Source organism: Photinus pyralis, unplaced genomic scaffold (assembly GCF_008802855.1).
Source record: "Photinus pyralis isolate 1611_PpyrPB1 unplaced genomic scaffold, Ppyr1.3 Ppyr1.4_LG1, whole genome shotgun sequence".
Classification (NCBI taxonomy): domain Eukaryota; kingdom Metazoa; phylum Arthropoda; class Insecta; order Coleoptera; family Lampyridae; genus Photinus; species Photinus pyralis.
In genome coordinates, this window is record NW_022170249.1 from 56077878 (window position 1) to 56098581 (window position 20704).

A 20704-nucleotide genomic window follows, 5' to 3' on the forward strand; every position below is an offset into this window, starting at 1 on the left:
CTTATCGTTAATCATGGATACCACGAGACCTTCGAATATCCAACTCACATAAACCTGACCCCTGACCGAATGGCGATGATTCTAAATAATCTATTAGAATTTATCGTTTATTGGTACAAAGACATGACCTTCCTAACTCAGGACGGTTACGCTTACCGAAGGCTTTATGCAGGCATCCCATCAGGTATGCTTAACACACAGTATCTCGACAGCTATTGTAACTTATTTGTTATGATACACGCCATGCTCCAGTATGGATTCACATCCACACAGATCATGAATGTCAGATTCTTCATAATGGGTGATGACAATTCCGCTTTCACACACTGGTCCCTTGCGGACACAGAAAGATTTATTGAATTCCTCGCTGAATCGAAATACGGAATGAAACTAAATTTAAAGAAAACCGTTACCACAGACCAACGACAATACATTCAGACACTATCTTATGAATGCAATCTTGGAAGGCCCCGCCGGCCCATAGGTAAACTCCTCGCTCAACTATGTTATCCAGAACACGGCTACGCAGACAAATACATGTCAATGCGAGCAATTGGAATTGCATACGCTTCATGCGGACAAGACCTCCAGTTCTATAACTTGTGCAGAGACGTTTTCTTTACATTCCTCCCATATGCTGAATCTCTTACCCAAGATGATATCGACAAAATGAGGAAATACCTCCCCGGAACATTCAAAATGATGGACGAAATCCCTTCATTTCTGACGGAACTACGATTTCCAACGTATCAAGAGATATGTGACGAAATATCGACATGGAAAGGTGAACTCTCGTTCTCCCCAAAATGGAACTTTTCACATTTCATTAATTCCCCAGACCACGTTCCCGAACGTTACCAAACGCTCAAAGAATTTAACCAAGCAGCAGAACATTAAGCTTGAGACCCATCGTTAACAATGGGTTGACTTCCCTCCCCTTCTAGAAAGTTTTAAATTTTTATCTGTTATTCTGAGTCTAGACTCATAAAAATTCTAAATTAACTAAATAAAAAGACCCCGTTAATACAGTGGCCCAAAAACTAGCCAAAAATATATATATCTTAAAAGTGTTGCAACATGAGGTATCTAGTAAGGTACTGCAATCTGTTTATTTTGCTCTCTGTCATTCTGTAATGTCTTATTCTGTACTTGCATGGGGTCACGCAGCAGATAGTCATAGGGTATTTAGTCTACAGAGAAGAGCGGTAAGAATTCTAGGTCATGTCGGATACAGAGATAACTGTAGAGATTTGTTTAAAAAATTCGAAATCCTTACTTTTCCGTCACTATATATTTTAGAATGCGTTCTATATGTACATACCAGGAAAGACCAGTACTTACAACATAGAGATCTACACTCTCATGACACCCGATCAAAAAATAAGTTGTACACAAACCAATACCGACTAACAAGAACCCTAAACAGTAATTGTCGGCAATCTATTAATTATTATAATCATCTTCCCGACAAAATAACAACTTTGAAGTATGATAACTTCAAACGTACAGTAAAGAAGTGGCTAATCGGAAAAGCATTCTTCTCTACCAGAGAATTTTTAGAGTCTAAATGTTTTGTTTAAGTGTGTTATATCTGATTGTTATCTCTTGCTTATTGTAACGTGTGTAAATACTTTATGTATATTCAACACAAATAAAAAATATGAAATATGAAATTGTTTATAAAATGTGTTGGTCCTCCACTGCAGCTATTTAAACCAAAGCAATATGTCACATCGTGGATTACATCAGGAAAACAGGATGGGGATTACACCAGGATGCCCAAAACGGCAACAAATAAAACATATTTCGAAATATGAAGCCATTTGGAAACACATAAGTAGCGCAGTAATTATACTTTTTTTCTATATTTCTTTCTTCTATAAAAATACACCGTGTCTTAAATAAGAATGCACAGCATGAGGATCTTGAAAATGGTAAAAGATAGGTTAAATAGGAAAAAGTTTTTAAGCTCTACAAAGTGGGGTGCAACTTTTTCCTAATTTAAGCCACTTCTTTTACCGTTTTCAAGATCCTCATGCTGTATGTATGTATAAGTAGGTATTCAGTTTCAATAAATTCTTAGTATTATTAAGTGTAATATCCATACCTACCCCCAATAATTATTTTCCACTTCGACCACTGTCAGTATTGAATACTTGGTCCACAGCGAACTTGGTGAAAATGATTGCAACTATAAACAATGACAAATAATAGAATTTAATGATATAAAATTCTGATTTACCAATTCATTTCTTATTTAGGGCCGATTCTACAATGAAGGTATATACCGAGAATAAGCTATACCTAGAATAAATGTCGACGGTTGCGTTGGTTACCATTGTGTCAACCAATAGCATACATGTTGCTATGGCAGTTATTCCAAGAATATCTTATTCTCCGTAAAAGTGTAATTGTAAAACCGGCCCTTAGTATTACAATTATCTATAAGCGCTAGTATGACATAAAATGCGCCTCCTCACTTATTCTGATGTTTTGTCAAAAATCCTGTTGCGTTTTACTTAATTTGTTTTCCAGCACGTTCTCTTTGAGCCGAAGTTATATTTACGTTCACAATGGCAGCTCAAAGTAATCTATTCTGTGTGTGGTTAAAGGCGATTGGCTTGTTTGTTGTATAAATGTTATGTATCAAAACAGAAAAATAAAACGTTTGGGAATATAAACTTTAGTAACTGTCAAAATACACATCGTCTGGAATTTGTCAGGTATTGTTAAGGGCGATTATTAGATACAATGGTATTGAGCAATATAAAATATATCTCATTTTTCTTAATGCGTTTGTATGTAATTCTATTATGACCAAAAAAATTAAAATAAAATGTTATCGTTTCAACCAAACATTTGCGGATTATTTCGCTAGGGGAGGCTTAATGACGAACGCGGCTTACAGCTTTTTTTATTGTACGACTCCCATGGAACAATTCAATGTATCGTATCATAAATGCGAACAGAAACTTATCGTATATCTGGGCGTAGTTTAGAAAAATAGCTTAGGTAACTACATGAGATTGGCGTTACCAGAAAAAAACGCAGTTCGTCGCGAAAGACGTCTCTTTAAAAGTCATAATTAATACAAATCGTCTTTTGTATGTATTGTAAGAGTCACTTTCGTGAAATCACTTACTTGGTTTGCGATGAAGAAAAAAAGCAATTCAAAACATTAAGTTAGGTACGGCTATCATGTAGAGATCTAATTGTAAGACATTTTATAGTACTCCTAATTATGGAGTTTAAAACATCACATTTTGCATCAAATTACTAATTCCTAAACAGTTAGTAAAAATAAATATAACATCACTCAGTTCGGAGAGATACATCACTTCATTTATACATCAAAATTATGCCTTTTTGTTTTAATACGTGATTCACACTCTAAATTTTCTAAACGATATAATGTTTGCTGTAGTAGTTCATAGACTTGGATTTATAGACGATATCCAATAATGATTCATATACCATGAGGATTTATTGTTTAGATTTAGATATCAAAAACGTAATTTAATTTCATAAAAAGTATTTATCTAAAAGCTGTCTAAGGCATTATTGGGAAATAAAAACATTTTTAGGGAACACCATAAATCTGGATAAGTGTTTAATCGAGATAACGACTAAAAGCTGTCCGTGCAACAACGATTTTGTCTGCGAGATTTAGGTAGCGCAGCTTACAAACAAAACGCGTTATTTGCTTTATAGCATTTTCAAGAGGACTATTTGAATTTGTTTTGGCTTTGAATTTCTGTACAACAGAAGCTTATTATTTGTTTGCACTTAATTTACGTCACGTTCACATTTATTATTTATGGTTCGCGCTGATATTGTAATAAGACGCATGTGGCAACTGTTGAATGTCATGAAAACTTGGAACGCAAATGTGACGGAGTCACATCAGATAACTTCAATATGGTTTTAAGATCAGAATTAGGAAATTGAGTGTATTGAATGAAGTAAACTAAAAAGTAATACTGTAACACAGAGTGAGTTGAATAATGTCAGAATTACTATTTTTTGCATGCAAGCAGAGCACTTTGATGATGTGGAATGCAGTACCTTTTTAAAGGAACTCTAGAAGCCGCCGTAATTCCTTGCCGCGAATGTAAAATGAATATTAGGAAATTTGGAAGAAACGCTCCTATGTGTTCCTCGCCATTTCGTAATAGATGTTCAAAAAGGATTTTCTGTTTATTCGCATCTCGACAACTGCAAAACTTAATCTAGGGATTGTTGTATAAAAACATCATGTAGGCATTATTTTGGTATAAAACCAAAAATAATAACGGGACACCCTGCGTATGACAATGGCCCGTATGAATAAAAGTAAGCAAATGCTTATACTTGCAAAATTCAAAGTAAATACTCGTAAGTGCTCCTTCGCACTGGGCGACTTAGCAGCGCTTCTAAGCAGAAGGACAGGACGCAGTGCAGCGCTGCTAAACCATGCTAAACAGACCAGTATGAAGGGGCACTTACGAGTATTTACTTTGAATTTTGCAAGTATAAGCATTTGCTTACTTTTATTCATACGGGCCATTATTTCAATTTATTAAGTGTAAATCCGAGGGATTATCACACGAATAAGCGCAGAATTGGTTTATGCACTTGAATTGTTTATCATTGTGTATTATTTATTGTCTTGTTTTAATTTGTAATTATTCAATTTAGGCAAAATGCTTTAAATAAGACATATCTGGTCGAGTTTGGATTATTTAAAAAAGGTTACATCTGGTCGCTTGCGATAAAGGAGTCTTATTAGAAGTAAATAAATTAAAGCACGTGTTTTATCGCTGTTAAGAGAGAAGGTGTTTTACGATGTTCGGGTTATTTTAGGCATAAGGGGGGACGCTTTCTTTCGAAGCTGGCATTATCAAATGGAATTGTAACTGACGGTGCTTTTTTAATCTCCCGAAGAAGCGGATTATGTTAGCGCAGTGCTTCTCAAATAGTGGTCCGCGACATGTTGTTCGGGGGTCCGCGAACCCACGACATAAAAAGAAAAAAAAAATAGGCGAATAGGGAAAAATGCGTTGACACTAAAGTTTTTCTCATGTTAAGAATTAATGGTTGATCTGGCAACGGTGCTAATACATAGACACGTCATGGCTTCGAGCGTGGCAATGTGTCGACGCATTTTTCTTCTCTTAGCTTAGCTTAGTTATTTACGAGTATTGTAACCTGTACAGTGTAAGGTAAGGTGAGCGGGTTTGGAAGCGGATACAATCTTTTACTACATTTGTTCGGTTTATTAGTGACTAATAGTGACTGGTGTGTTAACTATGGACCGTTGGTTAAAAAGCGGCTCTTTTAAAAGACCACACAGCGACGATGAGACGGAACAACCAAGCACTCGATAATGATATAACAACATTGTGCATCGAATGGGACATCTCCCATCCTGGAAGAAATCGTGTGATTTCTCGATATTTTTTTCAAATTTGAGCGCGCGCCCTACTCTAACGCTGCCAATATAACCCGGCAGACGGCCGATTTAATAATGTGTATGTAAAGTACTTTTAAATAAAAATCGTGAACCTTTGGAATAATGTCAGGTGGTATAATGTTTGCTAGCTCTCGGACTATAATATATTGAGGGACAAATGTGTTGGATTAAGTACAGACGGAGTCCGTGCTATGTCGGGAAAATTAACCTTGTGGCACGAGTAAAAAATGTGGCACCTAATATAATATGGACTCATTGCTGTATCCATAGGGAAGCCCTAGCTTGCAAAAAAATGCCGCCATCGTTAAAATCAACCTTGGACGAAGTCGTTAAAGTTATTAATTTTATTCAGGCCAGACCGTTAAACTCCTGCGTTTTCCAAGCAAGATGTGAAGAAGCGGGCAGTGAACACGTTCAACTCCTTTTACATACAGAAGTACGATGGCTATCTCGGGGAAAGATCTTGGCTCCATTTTTTGAACTGCGTGACGAAGTGCGACTTTTTCTAAATGACAATAAATTTGAATTAGCTGAACGACTTAACAATCTTTCTTGGATGTGCGTCCGATATTTTTCCTTTTTTAAATGGACTGAATTTACAATTACAGGGTAAAAGTTGTTTTTAAAACTGAAGAAAAAATAGAAGCCACCATACAAAAATTACAAATTTGGGCCAACAGTGTGGAACAATCATCTTTAAGTACATTTCCGACTTTAGATTCATTTTTGAAATCCGGGGAAGAAATTTTACCACAAGAGGTTCAACTTATAATTTGTGAGCATTTGCGGAATATAGTTATACTTATAAGTTTTCGTGAATATTTTCCGGCGCCAAATAATGAAAACTGCTGGATTAGTAATCCGTTCGCTACCTCCAGAATTGAAGAAAACGCTAGTCTTACAGAAAAACAAGATCAGCTCGTCGACCTGTCTTGTAGCAGTTCTAAGAAAGATATTTTTAACGACAACGATTTAATTCAGTTGTGGATTAAAGTTAATTCTGATTACAACGAGCTCTCCGAAAAGGCTATGAAACATTTAATTCCTTTTTGCACGACGTATTTATGTGAATAGGGTTACTCTGTATACGTTCTTTTAAAATCAAAACAAAGAAATCGACTGGATGTTGCTTCAGATATAAGGTTAAAAATTTCAAATATTAGACCTGATTTACAAAAAATTATACAGGAAAAACCAGTGTTCCATTCTTCTCATTAAAATCTGAAACTGTTGAAAATTTGTAAGTTTTATAATGTATTTATTGTATTTTCTTTTATTTTTTATTATTCATAAGTCTTCTATTAATTATTATTTACAAATTACATATTTAAAAAACGCAATAGTTGCTTTATTTTTTATTGAAACTGTTTCTGGGGCCTCATGATACTAGTGTCTAATTTTGGGGGTTTGCAATTTCGAGACATTGTGGAAACACTGTGTTAAGAGTGTAAGTGGTGTTCCCTTAAATACTGGTGACAACGTAAAAACGAGGCTGCTAATTCCGCAACGGTTAAAGAGCGTGTAGGTTTGTTTCGGAGATCCCAATGGTAAGCCGCGAATTTGTACCATCCTGTATACAACTATCAAATCAAAATAATGTCTAAATTAAAAATTACAATCCAAAATTCACCCCGCTTCTGCTTGTTCCTCGCCAATGTCTCTGCTCCACTCTATGTTGCTTCCAACATTTTTACTACTCCGTCGTGGCTCTGTGAAGTATGGCCCATTCATTAGTGCTTTCTAGGGCCTTATTAATTTTCTTGTCACCTAGCAGCATTGACTTAACCGAATTGTTAGTCCACTTCACACTAGCAAGCACTTTCGAAGCACTATCGTCGATATATGGTTCATTCGTTAGTGCTTCTAAATGCTCCAATTAATTTTGCAGCAACACTCGCCATTCACACCAGCAAACACACTGAAAGTACTATACTTGTGATATGTCTCATTGTTTAGTGCTTCTTGGTGCTTCAATTATTTTGGTAGCAACAACTATCGGGCCAAAAATATGTCGACTTTATTGTGAAGTTAGCAAACACCCTGTAAGCACTATATTATACTTGTGAGATGTCTCATTCTTTAGTGCTTCCTGGTGCTTTAATTATTTTGGTAGCAACACCCAACGGGTGAAGAATATGACGACTTTTATAACTTCTCTATGAAGGTAACAAACACCCTGAAGACACTATGTTTGTGAGGTGTCTCATTCTTTAGTGCTACATTAGTAATTCCTAGTGCTGTAGGTTTGAAGCTCCACTTTTATATTTAATGACACTAAAGGCCGATTCTACAATGCAGGTATATATCGAGAATAACCTATACCTAGAATAAACGTTGACGGTTGCGTTGGCTACCATTGCGTCAACTAATGGGATACTTGTTACTATGGCGTTATTCCAAGAATATCTTATTCTGCGAGAGGTGTAATTGTAGAACCGGCCTTAAATAATATATTACTGTGTATTAATATTATGCCCAATATTAATATGACGGTTTAATTTGACTCCCAACACAATTTTCGTATTTTAAGAATTTTGCGTATGACAAAACACAATGAAATCCTATAAATGTAAACACATATCAGCACCTCAGAGGTAAAATGTATTAAGTCAATTTTTCCTGTTTTTTAAATCTTAGTACTAAGTCACTTGAAATAGTATTCTCTATGCAGGGGTAAAGTGTTTTAAGTCCCTTTACTAACCGTTCCCGTGATGCGCTTTCCGTAACCGTATTGTCAATCAAGGTCAATAAATGTTTCAGAAGTATACTGTCCTAAGTCATTTGATACAGTTTACCTCCCGTCGCGGTCGCGCCACGTTTTTTAGTTAGTATGAAATGCGTAGTTGGGTACGTAACACGTCTCTGGTTGTGCGTTAAATTTTAAGTTACAATAACAAAATGAGTCGAGGAAAACTCCTGTGTGAGTTGGCTCGTATCATAAAGAAGTCATCTGACCATCAAGATCAAATACATGAAAATAATTATGATGAAAATCCACACATAGACGCAAAACCGGCGGAAGATAACACTGGTAAGTGTTCTTACTGTTATTTCTTAATTATAAATTCTTTTTTCAACTAAATAATACCTACAACTGGAAGGCGAATTCCGTAATATTGTAGTGATTTGTTTGTTGTTGTTTGACTTAGTATTTTTTACCTCAAACATTTATTTAAGATTCTTTGACGTGAAATCGATTGTTTATTGTACACATCTAGGCAAATATGCGTTTGGACGTTTCAAACGCATTACCTAACGAAGAGGTGTAAACATTTGGTTATTTCTGCCAGACTAAACTTTCACTTTGTTGTTATTTTGTCACCTTCAGTTGACTTAATACTATAGATCTCTAATGTTTTCTAGAATTTAATGACTTAATACTATCGCATTTTCAAAAATGACTTGATACTTGTAACTTTATTCGGTTGTACTGTAGTTAATGTATTAACACAATGTATTGTTTTGACAGGCGCGAGTACTTTACCGAAATTGGACTTAGGCAGCAATTCAATAAATAGAAACGACGAAGATGAAGGTTCAAGTGATAGAAATGATATTCACCATAATGACGTACTAGGGCAGGTTTCTCCTGAAGGTAGTATCATTGATGGAAATTTACCTAGTGGAAATGATACTGAGCAAAATCTACAAGGACCAGATTCTTCTGAAAATAGTATTATAGACGATTCTGACGCCGACCCTAACTATGAGGAATCGGAACCAATAGACACAAGTGAAGAAGACAAACGAAAAGAAAACGAAACTGGAAATAAAGAAAAATCACGAAAACGACAAAGAAACGTTAAGGGTGGGAAGTCCACGATTAGAAAACAAAAAAGGACTGCCGGTGAAGAATATACTTAAAAAAAAATAAAACTATTAAGGCTAGAAGACTGGGACCTGCATGTAAGGAAACCTGCAAACTCAAGTGTTACGAAATTTTCACGGAAAACGAACGTCAACAAATATTACAACAATTTTGGTCTGTAGAAACCGATATAAATCAGAAACGACAATTTGTATCTTCGTCCATCAAAGCAGAAAAGGTAAAGACAAGAAGAGAAAGAACTGGTGAACGGCATGGAGTAAGAAATGAAACCTTTCGTTATTCTTTTAGTAAAAAAAATACTTGTCTGCCGGTTTGCAAGACATTTTTCTTGCATACACTTGACATATCCCAAACTTTTGTGAGGACAGCCTTAACTAAAAGGGGACACGGGGGAGTTGTGGTTGAAGATAAACGGGGAAGAAAGGAGACACCAAACAAAATTAATGAAGCCACCAGAGACAGTGTTCGGCAGCATATCTTGAAATTTCCCGTTGAAGATTCTCATTATAAACGTGAAAAAACTGTAAAAAAATATTTGGGGCCGCACCTAAATATTTCACGAATGTATGAACTGTACACTGAAGACTGCAAAGAGCAAAACATACCTCAACAAAATGTAGCGAAGCAATGGATTTACAATGAAATTTTCAATCTAGAGTTTAACTACGCCTTCAAATCACCTGCTAATGATACATGCGATGAATGTGACAGTTATCAGATTAAACTTCAAGATTCGTCAATAGATGATCGAAATCTAATCCAGCAAAAATACAATGAACACCTAGAAGAAGTCTCTAAAAGATATCGTTTAAAAAGACAGGATAAAGAACGTTCTCAAGAAAATCCCAGAATAAAGGTTCTAATGGTCGATCTTGAGAAGTGTTTACCAACACTACTTTTAAAAAATGCCAAAGCTTCTACGCACTAAAACTTTGGACATTTAACTACACCATACATGATGCATCTGATAAAAACGTTTTTTGTTGCATGTGGGATGAGTCCGTCGCAGGAAGAGGAGTCAACGAAATGGCTTCATGTCTTTTTAAATGGGCGCAAAGTGTTAACCTTTCTGAAAGTGAATTGACAATTTGGTCGGACAATTGTCCATCACAAAATCGCAATCTAGCCATGATTATATGTTACTTTCAAATGCTGAAAGTCTTTCCAGATGTAAAAGTTATAAACCATAAGTTTTTAATGAGAGGACATACGCATCTTGAAGCGGATGCTGACCATTCAATGATTGAGAGGGAATCAAAAAAACAATCCCAATTTCAGATAATGACACCTTGGGACTGGCAACAAATTGCCAGACTAGCAAGCCGCAGACGCCCTTTTAAGGTAATTGGGATGGAAACAGATGACTTCAAAAATTTTAAAAGCCTGTATAACACGCAACAGTCTACCTATGTTTCCAGAAAGAAGTCATCTAATGGCGAACAATTTCTAATAAGTAAGGCAGTACACTTACAAGTTCGATCAGAAAATCCTGGAATACTGTTTTACAAGACAGATTTTGATGAAGAATTTTGTGAATTGGATCTGAACAGGAATCGTCGTAATCCCACGTTAGCAGCAGATGATTTACCTGTTCTAAGAGATGGACCCAATCCGATTTCTACAAAAAAACACAAACATCTACAAAATCTTCTTAGATGGGTGCCCAAGGTTTTCCACGGATTTTACAAAAATTTACTTCATAGTGACAAAGTTGATGAAGATGACGATAACGCCTAGATGATAGTTTCCAATAATATCTTATGTTCCATGTCCAGTAAAATATTAGCCCACGTTGCCATAGTAGTGAACTGTATATTATAAGTCTGAATAAAAATTAAGTGTTCGTTAAAGTTTTTCACCTTTTGAACAATTATTTTCCTAAGATTTTACTTCACAACCATAAAACATTTTCGAAACAGTATTAAGTCACTAATTTTGAAAAATTGTATTAGTACTAAGCCAAGTTTTTCAAAAATTTAGGATACAAGAACAACCTTTTTTTTCTATGTAATATAGACCTATCTTTATATAATTATAATTAATAATGTAAAAAATTTCTACAAAAATCGTAGAAAAATTGGCGTAATTTATTATATTTTCAAAATCTATAATTATGTTTTCTGTAAAACTTCAATTTTTGACTTAATACACTTTACCCCCGAGGTGCTGATATTAAGAAGCGAGCCGACCAAGATAGAAAACTAGGAAGGTTAAGGTACATACATACGTACATCGTTTCTGTATGCGTTTTTCACTTTAAACTAATAAGAGACTAACGAGAAATGAGGAACTTGTTTTATTCATTAAAGCAACTTTACAAACTAGAAATTAGGATATCCTAAGTATTAAATCCGCGTATCCCACCAATCCCATAATCCAGAAAATACAGGACAGTATACATCAATCACTCACACAATCCAATACCATAACCATCCTTTGGGTACCATCTCATTGCGGCATTAGAGGGAATGAAGAGGCAGACACCTTGGCAAAAGAAGGAGCAACTCTAACCGACATACTTCACCTCCCTATACCATCCAGGGATCTCGTTAATACAGTTAAACAAAAAATGAAAGAAAAACTGCAACACCAATGGAGTCAAACTACCAATAATCAGTTAAGGAAAATAAAACCAAGCTTAAAACCATGGAAAATGAACGGAACCAGAAGAGAAAAAGTAGCGGCCACAAGGTTAAGGATCGGTCATACCCTATTGACACACGACTTCATCTTCCAAAAAATTGAGCCAACGCAATGCACCACATGCGGTACTCGACTTACCATTGAACACATACTGACTGAATGTAGAAGCTTCGACCAACAACGTATAACATGCAAACTACCGCCTACCCTCACGGAATGTCTGGGAAACGACAACATACATAAAGCCTTAACCTACCTGAAAACCATCAACTTGTTCGGCAGACTGTGACCAACACATCATGTACCTACCAGAGCTGTTGTAAGTACCATAAAAATGTACTGAAGTATTAAGTACCAGTATATAGAAAAATATAACAAGTATTAAGTACCAGTACCAATATTTCAAGCGGTACTTAAAATTTTAAGTACATAGTACTTAAATAGAACAAAATGAAGTACAGACTATTCAGTACTCCTCACGGTACTTAAATGAAGGATTGAAGTATTAAGTATTGGTAATTACTGAGTACAGGAACAGTGCCGTTACAAGTACCATAAAAATGTATTTCAGTATTAAGTATCGATGTACTTAATAAGCATTAAGTACCAGTATTTACGTTTAAACGCTGTATATTAAAAAAAATTTATTAACACATAGCTATAGATATACAATACAATACAAGACACATTAAGTATTAATATGTAAATAAGATATCTTCAGGAAATAGGAATAAATGTAATTCTACGTTTTGGGAAACTATACTTTGTTTCCTTTTTTAAAAACAATACTTAATTGATAAAAATATTAAACAAGGTAGGTATTACTTAATATAATTTAATTTGTTTTAATCTTATCAAAGGTGTTCTGCTTCGAGTGAAAAGGTCCAATATAACAAATAAACATGCGCGTTTGGGAACGGCCCAAATGCTAGCGTATAAGAAACAACAAACGTTTTATGTTACCTTAAAGTAAAGCACCTCGCCAAGTTTCAGACGAGAGTTAATAAACATTTATTTGAGATTTGCTTTAAGGACTACCAACTTTTCAAAGTTTTGGTCACTTAAAGCATTTCTTCTTGGGGCGTTCACAATTTGAGCAAAAGAAAAGAGGCGCTCCACGGACGCCGATGATGGTAAAATTGTGTTGAACTTTAAAAAAACCTGTTTGATATATTTATAATCGTTCAACATATCTAAAGTAATTCTTGTATCGTTCAAATATTTCAAAACTTCTAACTCGCTCAAGGAAGCATTTGTATTAGCATCTATATCATTTTTCAGTCTTGGTAGTTCTATTTCGGATTCGTCCTCCTGAAAATCGAAAAAAGGATCATCTGATTCCGATACAACTGTTACTTTTTTTTTTATTTCTTCTATAAAACTTTCGACTGCGGCAACGACCCACCCTTGGATTTCTTTAAACGAAGGAATATCATTTGTAGTCACCTTAAAGGCACTGTACCATCTCATTTTAAATCTTGGACATACAACTGCCGCAATCACAGCAGTTTTTGAATTCATGTTCAAGGAAAATATATCTTTAAACCTTTGCTCAACGGAATTAATTATTGCCTCCAGAGGTGAATATAGTTGTTTTATCTTTCCAGACGATTTTATTTTTTGCAGTTTTGTTTTCATGGACACTAAGCTCGGAAGCAAATATCCATAATATGTGTTTTGCTCCCCTTGAAGGAAATCCAGTGTTTCTGCAAGAGGCTGCATGATTGTGATATATTCTTCTAGAAATGATACTTCGCTTTGCTTAAACCCTGGTATCATGAGCTTATCACACAAAGGGGCTAATTTTTCTTTTATAGAAACGATTTTACATACAGCATCATATGTTGAATTCCACCTAGTAACTCCTGGGATAGTCAAATTGTGACCGAGAAAATGCTTGATTACTTCTGCAGACTTTGGGCGACCGGATTTGTTCCATAACTTAGAACACTTGGAAAAAATTTGTGTATTTTTTAGTCTTAGTGCATTAGATATCTTCAATGAATTATTATAATCCGTTGTGGCTATAAGATTTATGGTATGTGACGCGCAACGCACATGTTGAGGTAAATATTTCTTTTCTACGTCCACCTGTGTTTCGCTTAAATCAAGAGTTAAAAACGTACAGTACTCATCGTCACTTTGAATGCAAGGTTTCATCGTATCAGAATTATCTTCCTCGTCGTCTTCTTCTATACCAGTATATTCGTCATTTATTGTATCGATGTTACAACCAAACTCTTTAAAACATTTGACAAAATTAGAACCATTGTCAGTCACAGTGGCCAAAATTTTATTCGTATCAAGATGGAACCGTTTATGTATATCATCTAAAGCCTCAGCAACCCTATCGTAAGAATGTGTACCCGCAAACCTTGAGCATGCTAAGGCCACAGAACGTCGTTGCAGATCTTCGTTGAGCCAATGACAAGTCACGCCTAAGAAACTACGGCTTTTTGAAGACCAAATGTCTGCCGTGGTACACACATGGCCTACTTTAGAAATTTCCAGTTTCAGATCATTGCAAGTGTTCTCATACATTACATTAATTTTTTTAACTGCTACTGAGCGATCCATAATATGAACATTCATACCTTCGAACATGTTTTTAAAACTATCATGCGAAATGATTGAAATTGGTGACATTGTGTCAATTATAAACTTTATTATTCTCTCATCAAACAACTTTTGCGTGGGCTTTTTTTTAAAACTGAATGAATGGTTACTTGCTTTTTTAAGTTTTTCTCTGCAGAGGAGTCACTAATACTTAAAGTACGCTTCTGTTGACGATTTAAAGTAATCTTTTCTGTTTTATATTGAATGTAGCAATCATACTTATTTGAATGCTTTTTTTTAAGGTGTTTGAGAAAATTGGTGGTAATGTTCAAAGAACCTTTAATTATCGCCTTATTTGGCAAGCAGAGTTGGCATTGCGCTTGTATGTGGTGGGTCACTTCATCCTACAAAGAATAGCGAAATTAGTAATATTGGCGAAGTGGCTAGCATTCTAACTTATGCTTTGTAAGAAATCACGCTCGATTAGCCAATCACATGCTTTTATTTCTCAGAATTCACGGTAACATGCAAAAATCACATCGCATATAAAGTAGGTGCACTTTTTGTGAACCGGTTGTAACCAGAAGCTGATACTGATATCAGCAGGGCTGCAGTCGTAAAATTAGCAGAGGGTAGAAATTTTGTTTCTATTCCCGGGACACCTGATACTGGAGAGCCTAAAAAACTCTCAGGGGCAGCGCGCCGGAAGCTAAAGAAGATGAGGCAGGAACCAGGGGGCTTCAAGCAACCAACAAGTAATAATAATAATAGCAGAGGGTATACTGTGCACGCATCGAAATGATCAGAAGGTTTACTCTATAAAAACGGCTGTATAATTTCATATTTAGCATTTGTAATAACTATAATAAATGGATTAAAAATTAATGCATGTGGTTGAGATGATAGATTAATCGGTTATTTTTGTCTGATTTAATCAAAAGATGTTTATAGTGATATAATTAGTACAGGATTACGCTGTTATTTTAAATAATAATTGTAAACATCTTCCCATGCCGGCCGCCGCCTGCAATGCAACCTGTTATATTAAGATCTTCTTTGTAGGTATTACTGTATTAGCGAGGGATATTGTAATGCCATGTCATAAAGCATAGGTACCTAAGACCTGCAATAAATAACAAAAGGGGTGCCTTGTTTGTTTTGTTAAGCAAAATTTCAGGAAAGGCCGACTTACACATTTTACTAACATGATTCATAGTTCGTTTATTTCAGGACTTATTTTGTGTACTTTCTTTTTATAAGAAGGTATACGCTAATCCGTCGATCACAACCAGAAGGTATACGCTGTATACCCTCGACTGCAGCCCTGGATATCAGGCGAACAAATTATGCCAAACTAACACCTTTCTTGTTCAGAAGAATCCCTTTAATTACTCCCCTAAGTACCTACTAACCTATACCACCTTATAGAATAGATGTCAGCATTTGCGATTTACAGAAATTAGTACATAGCAACACAATCACAACTCAAGCGCAACATACAGACATACCGTATTAATAATTTGGAAGAATTTGCCATCCAGAATTGGTGGAAGTTTGTGCTTATTTAGTGATTGACCATGGCTTTCGTCGCTATTGCTTAAGTCACTGGTACAGGTACTGCTTGTAGTGGGTAACGGCTTTGGTCGCGATGAGGACGCAAAGTAGTGCTTGAGCGAAACTTGCTTTCTGCTGTCTGCTGATTCGGTTTCAGGGATATAATCTGAATCGTCTTCTCCAGACGCATGAAATGGGTCAGGAAGACTGTCCATGTCATCATCATAAGCATTCATTTCACATTTGTATGTGTCCATATATTATCAAACTAGAAAAGCAAAATAATGGATATGAATACCAATTTCACAACCCATTCTTTATTAGTAAAAAAATCTCAGTAAAAGCAAGAGGACATTAATTTTTACTTAGACTTTATTAAACCTTATAAAAATAAAGGTAAGGTACTCACCCATATACTACTTATACCGTTCTACAAATTACACAACACGACGACTGGAATAATACTGCTTCGCCATCGATCACACAGAAACGAAAGATGAAAAATGAGTAAGGAATTATTTTTAAACGCGCAGCGCAACTAAGCAAAATGTAAGCTCTTGTTTTGACTACCTGATTATATTCTCTAACGTCAGTATTTTTCGAATGAAGCATTGATATAAATAGGATAAGTACTTAAGTACCTACATATTAAGTACCTTGGTACTTGTAAGTTTAAGTACTCAATCCATTAGTGTTAAGTACCAGTATTTTTGGATACTTAAAGTAATTTTTTACTTAAGCAACTATTTTAAGTACTTTGGAATATTCAGTACTACTTTTAAGTACTAAGTACCAGTATTAATCAAAGTACTTAAAAATTTAAGTATAAGTATCGGAAAATTTGTGGTACTTAAAGTAAAGTACTTAAAGTACTTTTGGTACTGAAGTACGTATTGCAAGTACTTTTGGTATTCAGTACAACAGCTCTGGTACCTACCAATGTGAAATATGTTTAACTGTAATTTACATCATTACCTCTACTGTACTCACCATCATGCTGAATGTTCATAATGTTATCTTTCTTACCACATCATATCGCATAAACTAGTGTATTCACGTATTGTACTTACCAAGCCGGAGCACCAATAATCTATGTAATTGAGGGGCTCCTAAATATATTAATAAAAAAAAAAAAAAAAAAAATTAGGATATGAGGGGTAAGAACTTCAGAAGATAATGACGTTAAGTATCCTTTTCTTTGATCGTCATAACATTCCCACATACCATCCAACCGTCTACAGTAGGATACATAACAAACATTCTATTGCTAAGAAACGTACACCAAAAAGAAAAACTTCAGATTTATCTTTATTGATGACCTTAGAGGTTTTATAAATTTCTGTTACTTCTACCATCCACCGTTTATAAATTTGCTTTTTCAATAGTCTGCAAATTTCCTCTCCATAAGATAATTTCCTTGCTTCATTAATAATTAGCTTGACGGTCTTTAAACAGGTTCGTAGAGTTGAAATAAGTCCTTAGGGCGCGAACAAAAATCTAAAGAGAAAAGTAAGCGTGGAAGTAAAGTTTCTTTTGGGATGTCTAACAAGTTTCGAACTGTTCCCCAATTCCTCAAATTATTAATATAAGCTGAATGCAGTAAAACGAAACAAACCATCCTGATTGTGTGTTTTTGTCTTTTGCATTGCAATAACAAATCTTCGGGGATAAACAAATATTAGTTACTTCCACTGGAAAGGCCGGCAAACCAAGTTTCGCATTGTATAATTGACGAATTCATAACACCGGAAACTTAGGTACATAATCTTTATTAAAATTTGTAACGACCGTTCTCAATTCCGTTCAGTTTTTCATGTTGAGGTTGACGTATACAAAGTGCTCGTGAATTACAAAATTCCCAACTCGACTTCTATGCTCCGTTTCCTTAACAAAAATTTAAATATAAGTGTCAATCGATGTGAAAGAGGGTTCAAATGACTAAAATATAAATACAAATTTCGTTTTTGTATAATTCGCTACACAAGTTCAATGTTTTTGGAAACTCCTTAATTTGTTTTCGGTTAATTTAATTATTGTCAGTTCTACGAAATGTACAAATAGCTGGGGGTTGGAAATGTCAATTTGGTTAATGCAGCGGAATAGGCCTTTAGAGAACCGTTTATCCTTTTCGGTGAAGATTTATTTTGGTCAGATAATACAACCATGTTTTACTAATAAATAGATAGATAGTGATGTAATCACGTACGGTTTAATCGGACAGATGGTGTGCTTTCCGATTTTGTGCGATACTTTACGAATATCTTATTTTATTGGTTTGTTTTGCGTTCCTTATCTTTTCCCCTTTTTTTTCTAGAGGGAATATTTTACACGCTTCTACGTACAAAATCACACGATTTCGAATTAAATTAACTTTCGTGTCCCACGTTTTCGTCCTTTTCGCTAGTGAAAATAAAACAAAACAATCGCCGTCCCTTTTGTGATTGTTTTCATGACTTTATAAGACTTGGCTTTTTCTTTTTAGTCCTTTATAGTAAACCTTTGAGAATTAGGATGTGGACAATCTGTTGCTGTCACTTTTAGAGCAAATCTAATCTACTTTGTTAATCTAATGCAGAATGTGTCTGAAATTCCCACGCAGCACATTTGTTATCTTAAACTAAATGTGTCAACTACCTACCGCATCAACCTTGTTTTTTTTACAGAACTGGATTAAGTGCGAAGACTATACCCATTATTTATAGTAATTCGGAATGATTAACTTTTTGTAATCCCTTGCAACTAAAATATTCAATTGTGTAAAGGTACAACATAAATCGACTCCCAAACATACAATAGAGATCAAGATAATTCTGCGGCTCGAAATCGGGATTCATCTGCTAATTTTTTCAATTTGTGTAAAGGTTACACCAGTGATTAATTAATCGACGTCCCATTATCCGTTAGAATCTTGACTGGTCATCTCACGAAACCACAATTATTCACGAGCGAGCATATTAATAATATGAAAGTAACTCACTAGAGCCATTCCCTGATTTCCAAATACTACATAGAATGTACCTAGACTGCCCAAGCCCGCTATATTTCTAATTAATGTCACGATTTGGTAACGGTATGGAAAAAAGGAAATTGTATACAAACATGGAAAGTTCCTACTACGCATTTTAACGAAGTTTATTGATTCATCTGCATATAAAAAGTTGAAAGGATGCCATAAACCTCCTTTTGTACGGTATACTGAAGGTAAAGCAAAATTAGACACTGTCTTTGCACAGCATCGATTATACGGGATATTGAGAACGACCGTCGTTTGCAGATCTCATTTAATGATATTAGATTGAGTATGTAAAAACTAGTCTGATCTCGACGTTCATTTGGAAGGTGGTTTTGTACTCAATCTCGAAATGACATTGATTAAAGACTATTGACTTCACAACCCTTTTGAAATTACCAGCAGGCTTTTAAAAATAATACAGAACGCATTTATTTTTTCTATCATGATACATTCGACAAAGGTTTAAGAAAATGTCATAGAAAACTGAGTAATTAAGGGTAATATCTTAAATTACTTCAGCAGTTGCTGTAATCAATTTTATACGTGTTAAGGGTAGAGAGGACGTGATTAGTTGGTTCCTTTCTGTAGCTTTGAACAGAAATTCGATTAAATGTAGTTATCGCATTAAGTAAATTAACGGTTTTGGTGGTTCCTCATGTGTTAGGTTTGCACAATGTAACTGACAACGTATAAAAACTTGTGAATGCATAAAGATTTGTTTGCCATTTTTTAGGAAAACAATTTTTTACGGAAGTGGTTTTCTTGAGAAAGCTTTATAGCTGAAATATGTGGCTATTTTTTATGGCTTTGATAATATTTATGGGAAGCACGTATTTTAAACAATAAAATCTTAAATCCATATCTTCTTCTTGTTACAAAATCGATCATCGCTTTTCAACAATTTCCATTATGCTACCTACGCTACGTTTATAATGTAAATAGGAAAAAATTACCACCTTAAAAACTATCAAGTTATAAACTTTTGGATACTCTCTACATCGAAAGTGAGACAGTACACATAGCACAACCGTATCGTATGTATGTAAATACGTTACAATTCACCACAAGGCATTTTTGAAGTATATAGGGTGAGTTTTTTTTTCATTTTAAGCATTGGGATCTCGGAAACCATAAGACCATAAAACCAGATTTTGTTTTTTGAAAAAAATCCACAGTTCACTAGATATGAGCGAAAAACAGATTTAGTGATTTTTCATTCAACTGTTGTAGAATCGTTATTATTAGAAATACAACAAAATGACACGAATAACAGTTTTAGACATTTTAATGCTTGATATGATGAACATACTATTTTATTTTTAGATCTTACAATTTTTGAGTTATAATGCAAACTTTAATTTTTTTAAATGGTAGTCATAGTTGGCTTTGACATTTTTAAAAAGGACAAATTCTTCTCTTTATAACGATATAAATGTACTTTAATAAATAACCGCCCTGCAGTAATTTTCGTTTTATTGAGAGGTAAGTAAACAGAGTTGGCCATGGAAAACAATATCTAGTGAGATAGGTACCTTTCATTTACGACGAAAATTGGACAGGCCAATGCTATCTTCATTTTCTACCAAATGAATTTCAAGATATGTAGTATGGGTTGGATTTGGAAACACGACGTAATTTACGCTGGTTTCAACACAAC

The 20704-nt window shown here is 34.9% G+C and overlaps 1 protein-coding gene across 1 annotated transcript; it reads right to left on the reverse strand.

Annotated features, from left to right (window-relative positions):
• Positions 1 to 12256: 12256 nt before the first annotated feature.
• On the reverse strand, positions 12257 to 16907 carry LOC116160457. Its single transcript, XM_031473650.1, has 3 exons — positions 16444 to 16907; positions 15989 to 16302; positions 12257 to 14884 (listed from the first exon to the last, which is right to left on the reverse strand). Exon 3 carries the CDS (start codon positions 14568 to 14570, stop codon positions 12936 to 12938), a length of 1635 nt encoding a protein of 544 aa, XP_031329510.1. The 5' UTR covers positions 14571 to 14884; positions 15989 to 16302; positions 16444 to 16907; the 3' UTR covers positions 12257 to 12935.
• Positions 16908 to 20704: the final 3797 nt, after the last annotated feature.

Excerpts from the sequence above, each read along its gene's own strand:
- LOC116160457 (XM_031473650.1), bottom strand. The coding sequence starts at position 14,570 with ATGTCACCAATTTCAATCATTTCGCATGATAGTTTTAAAAACATGTTC.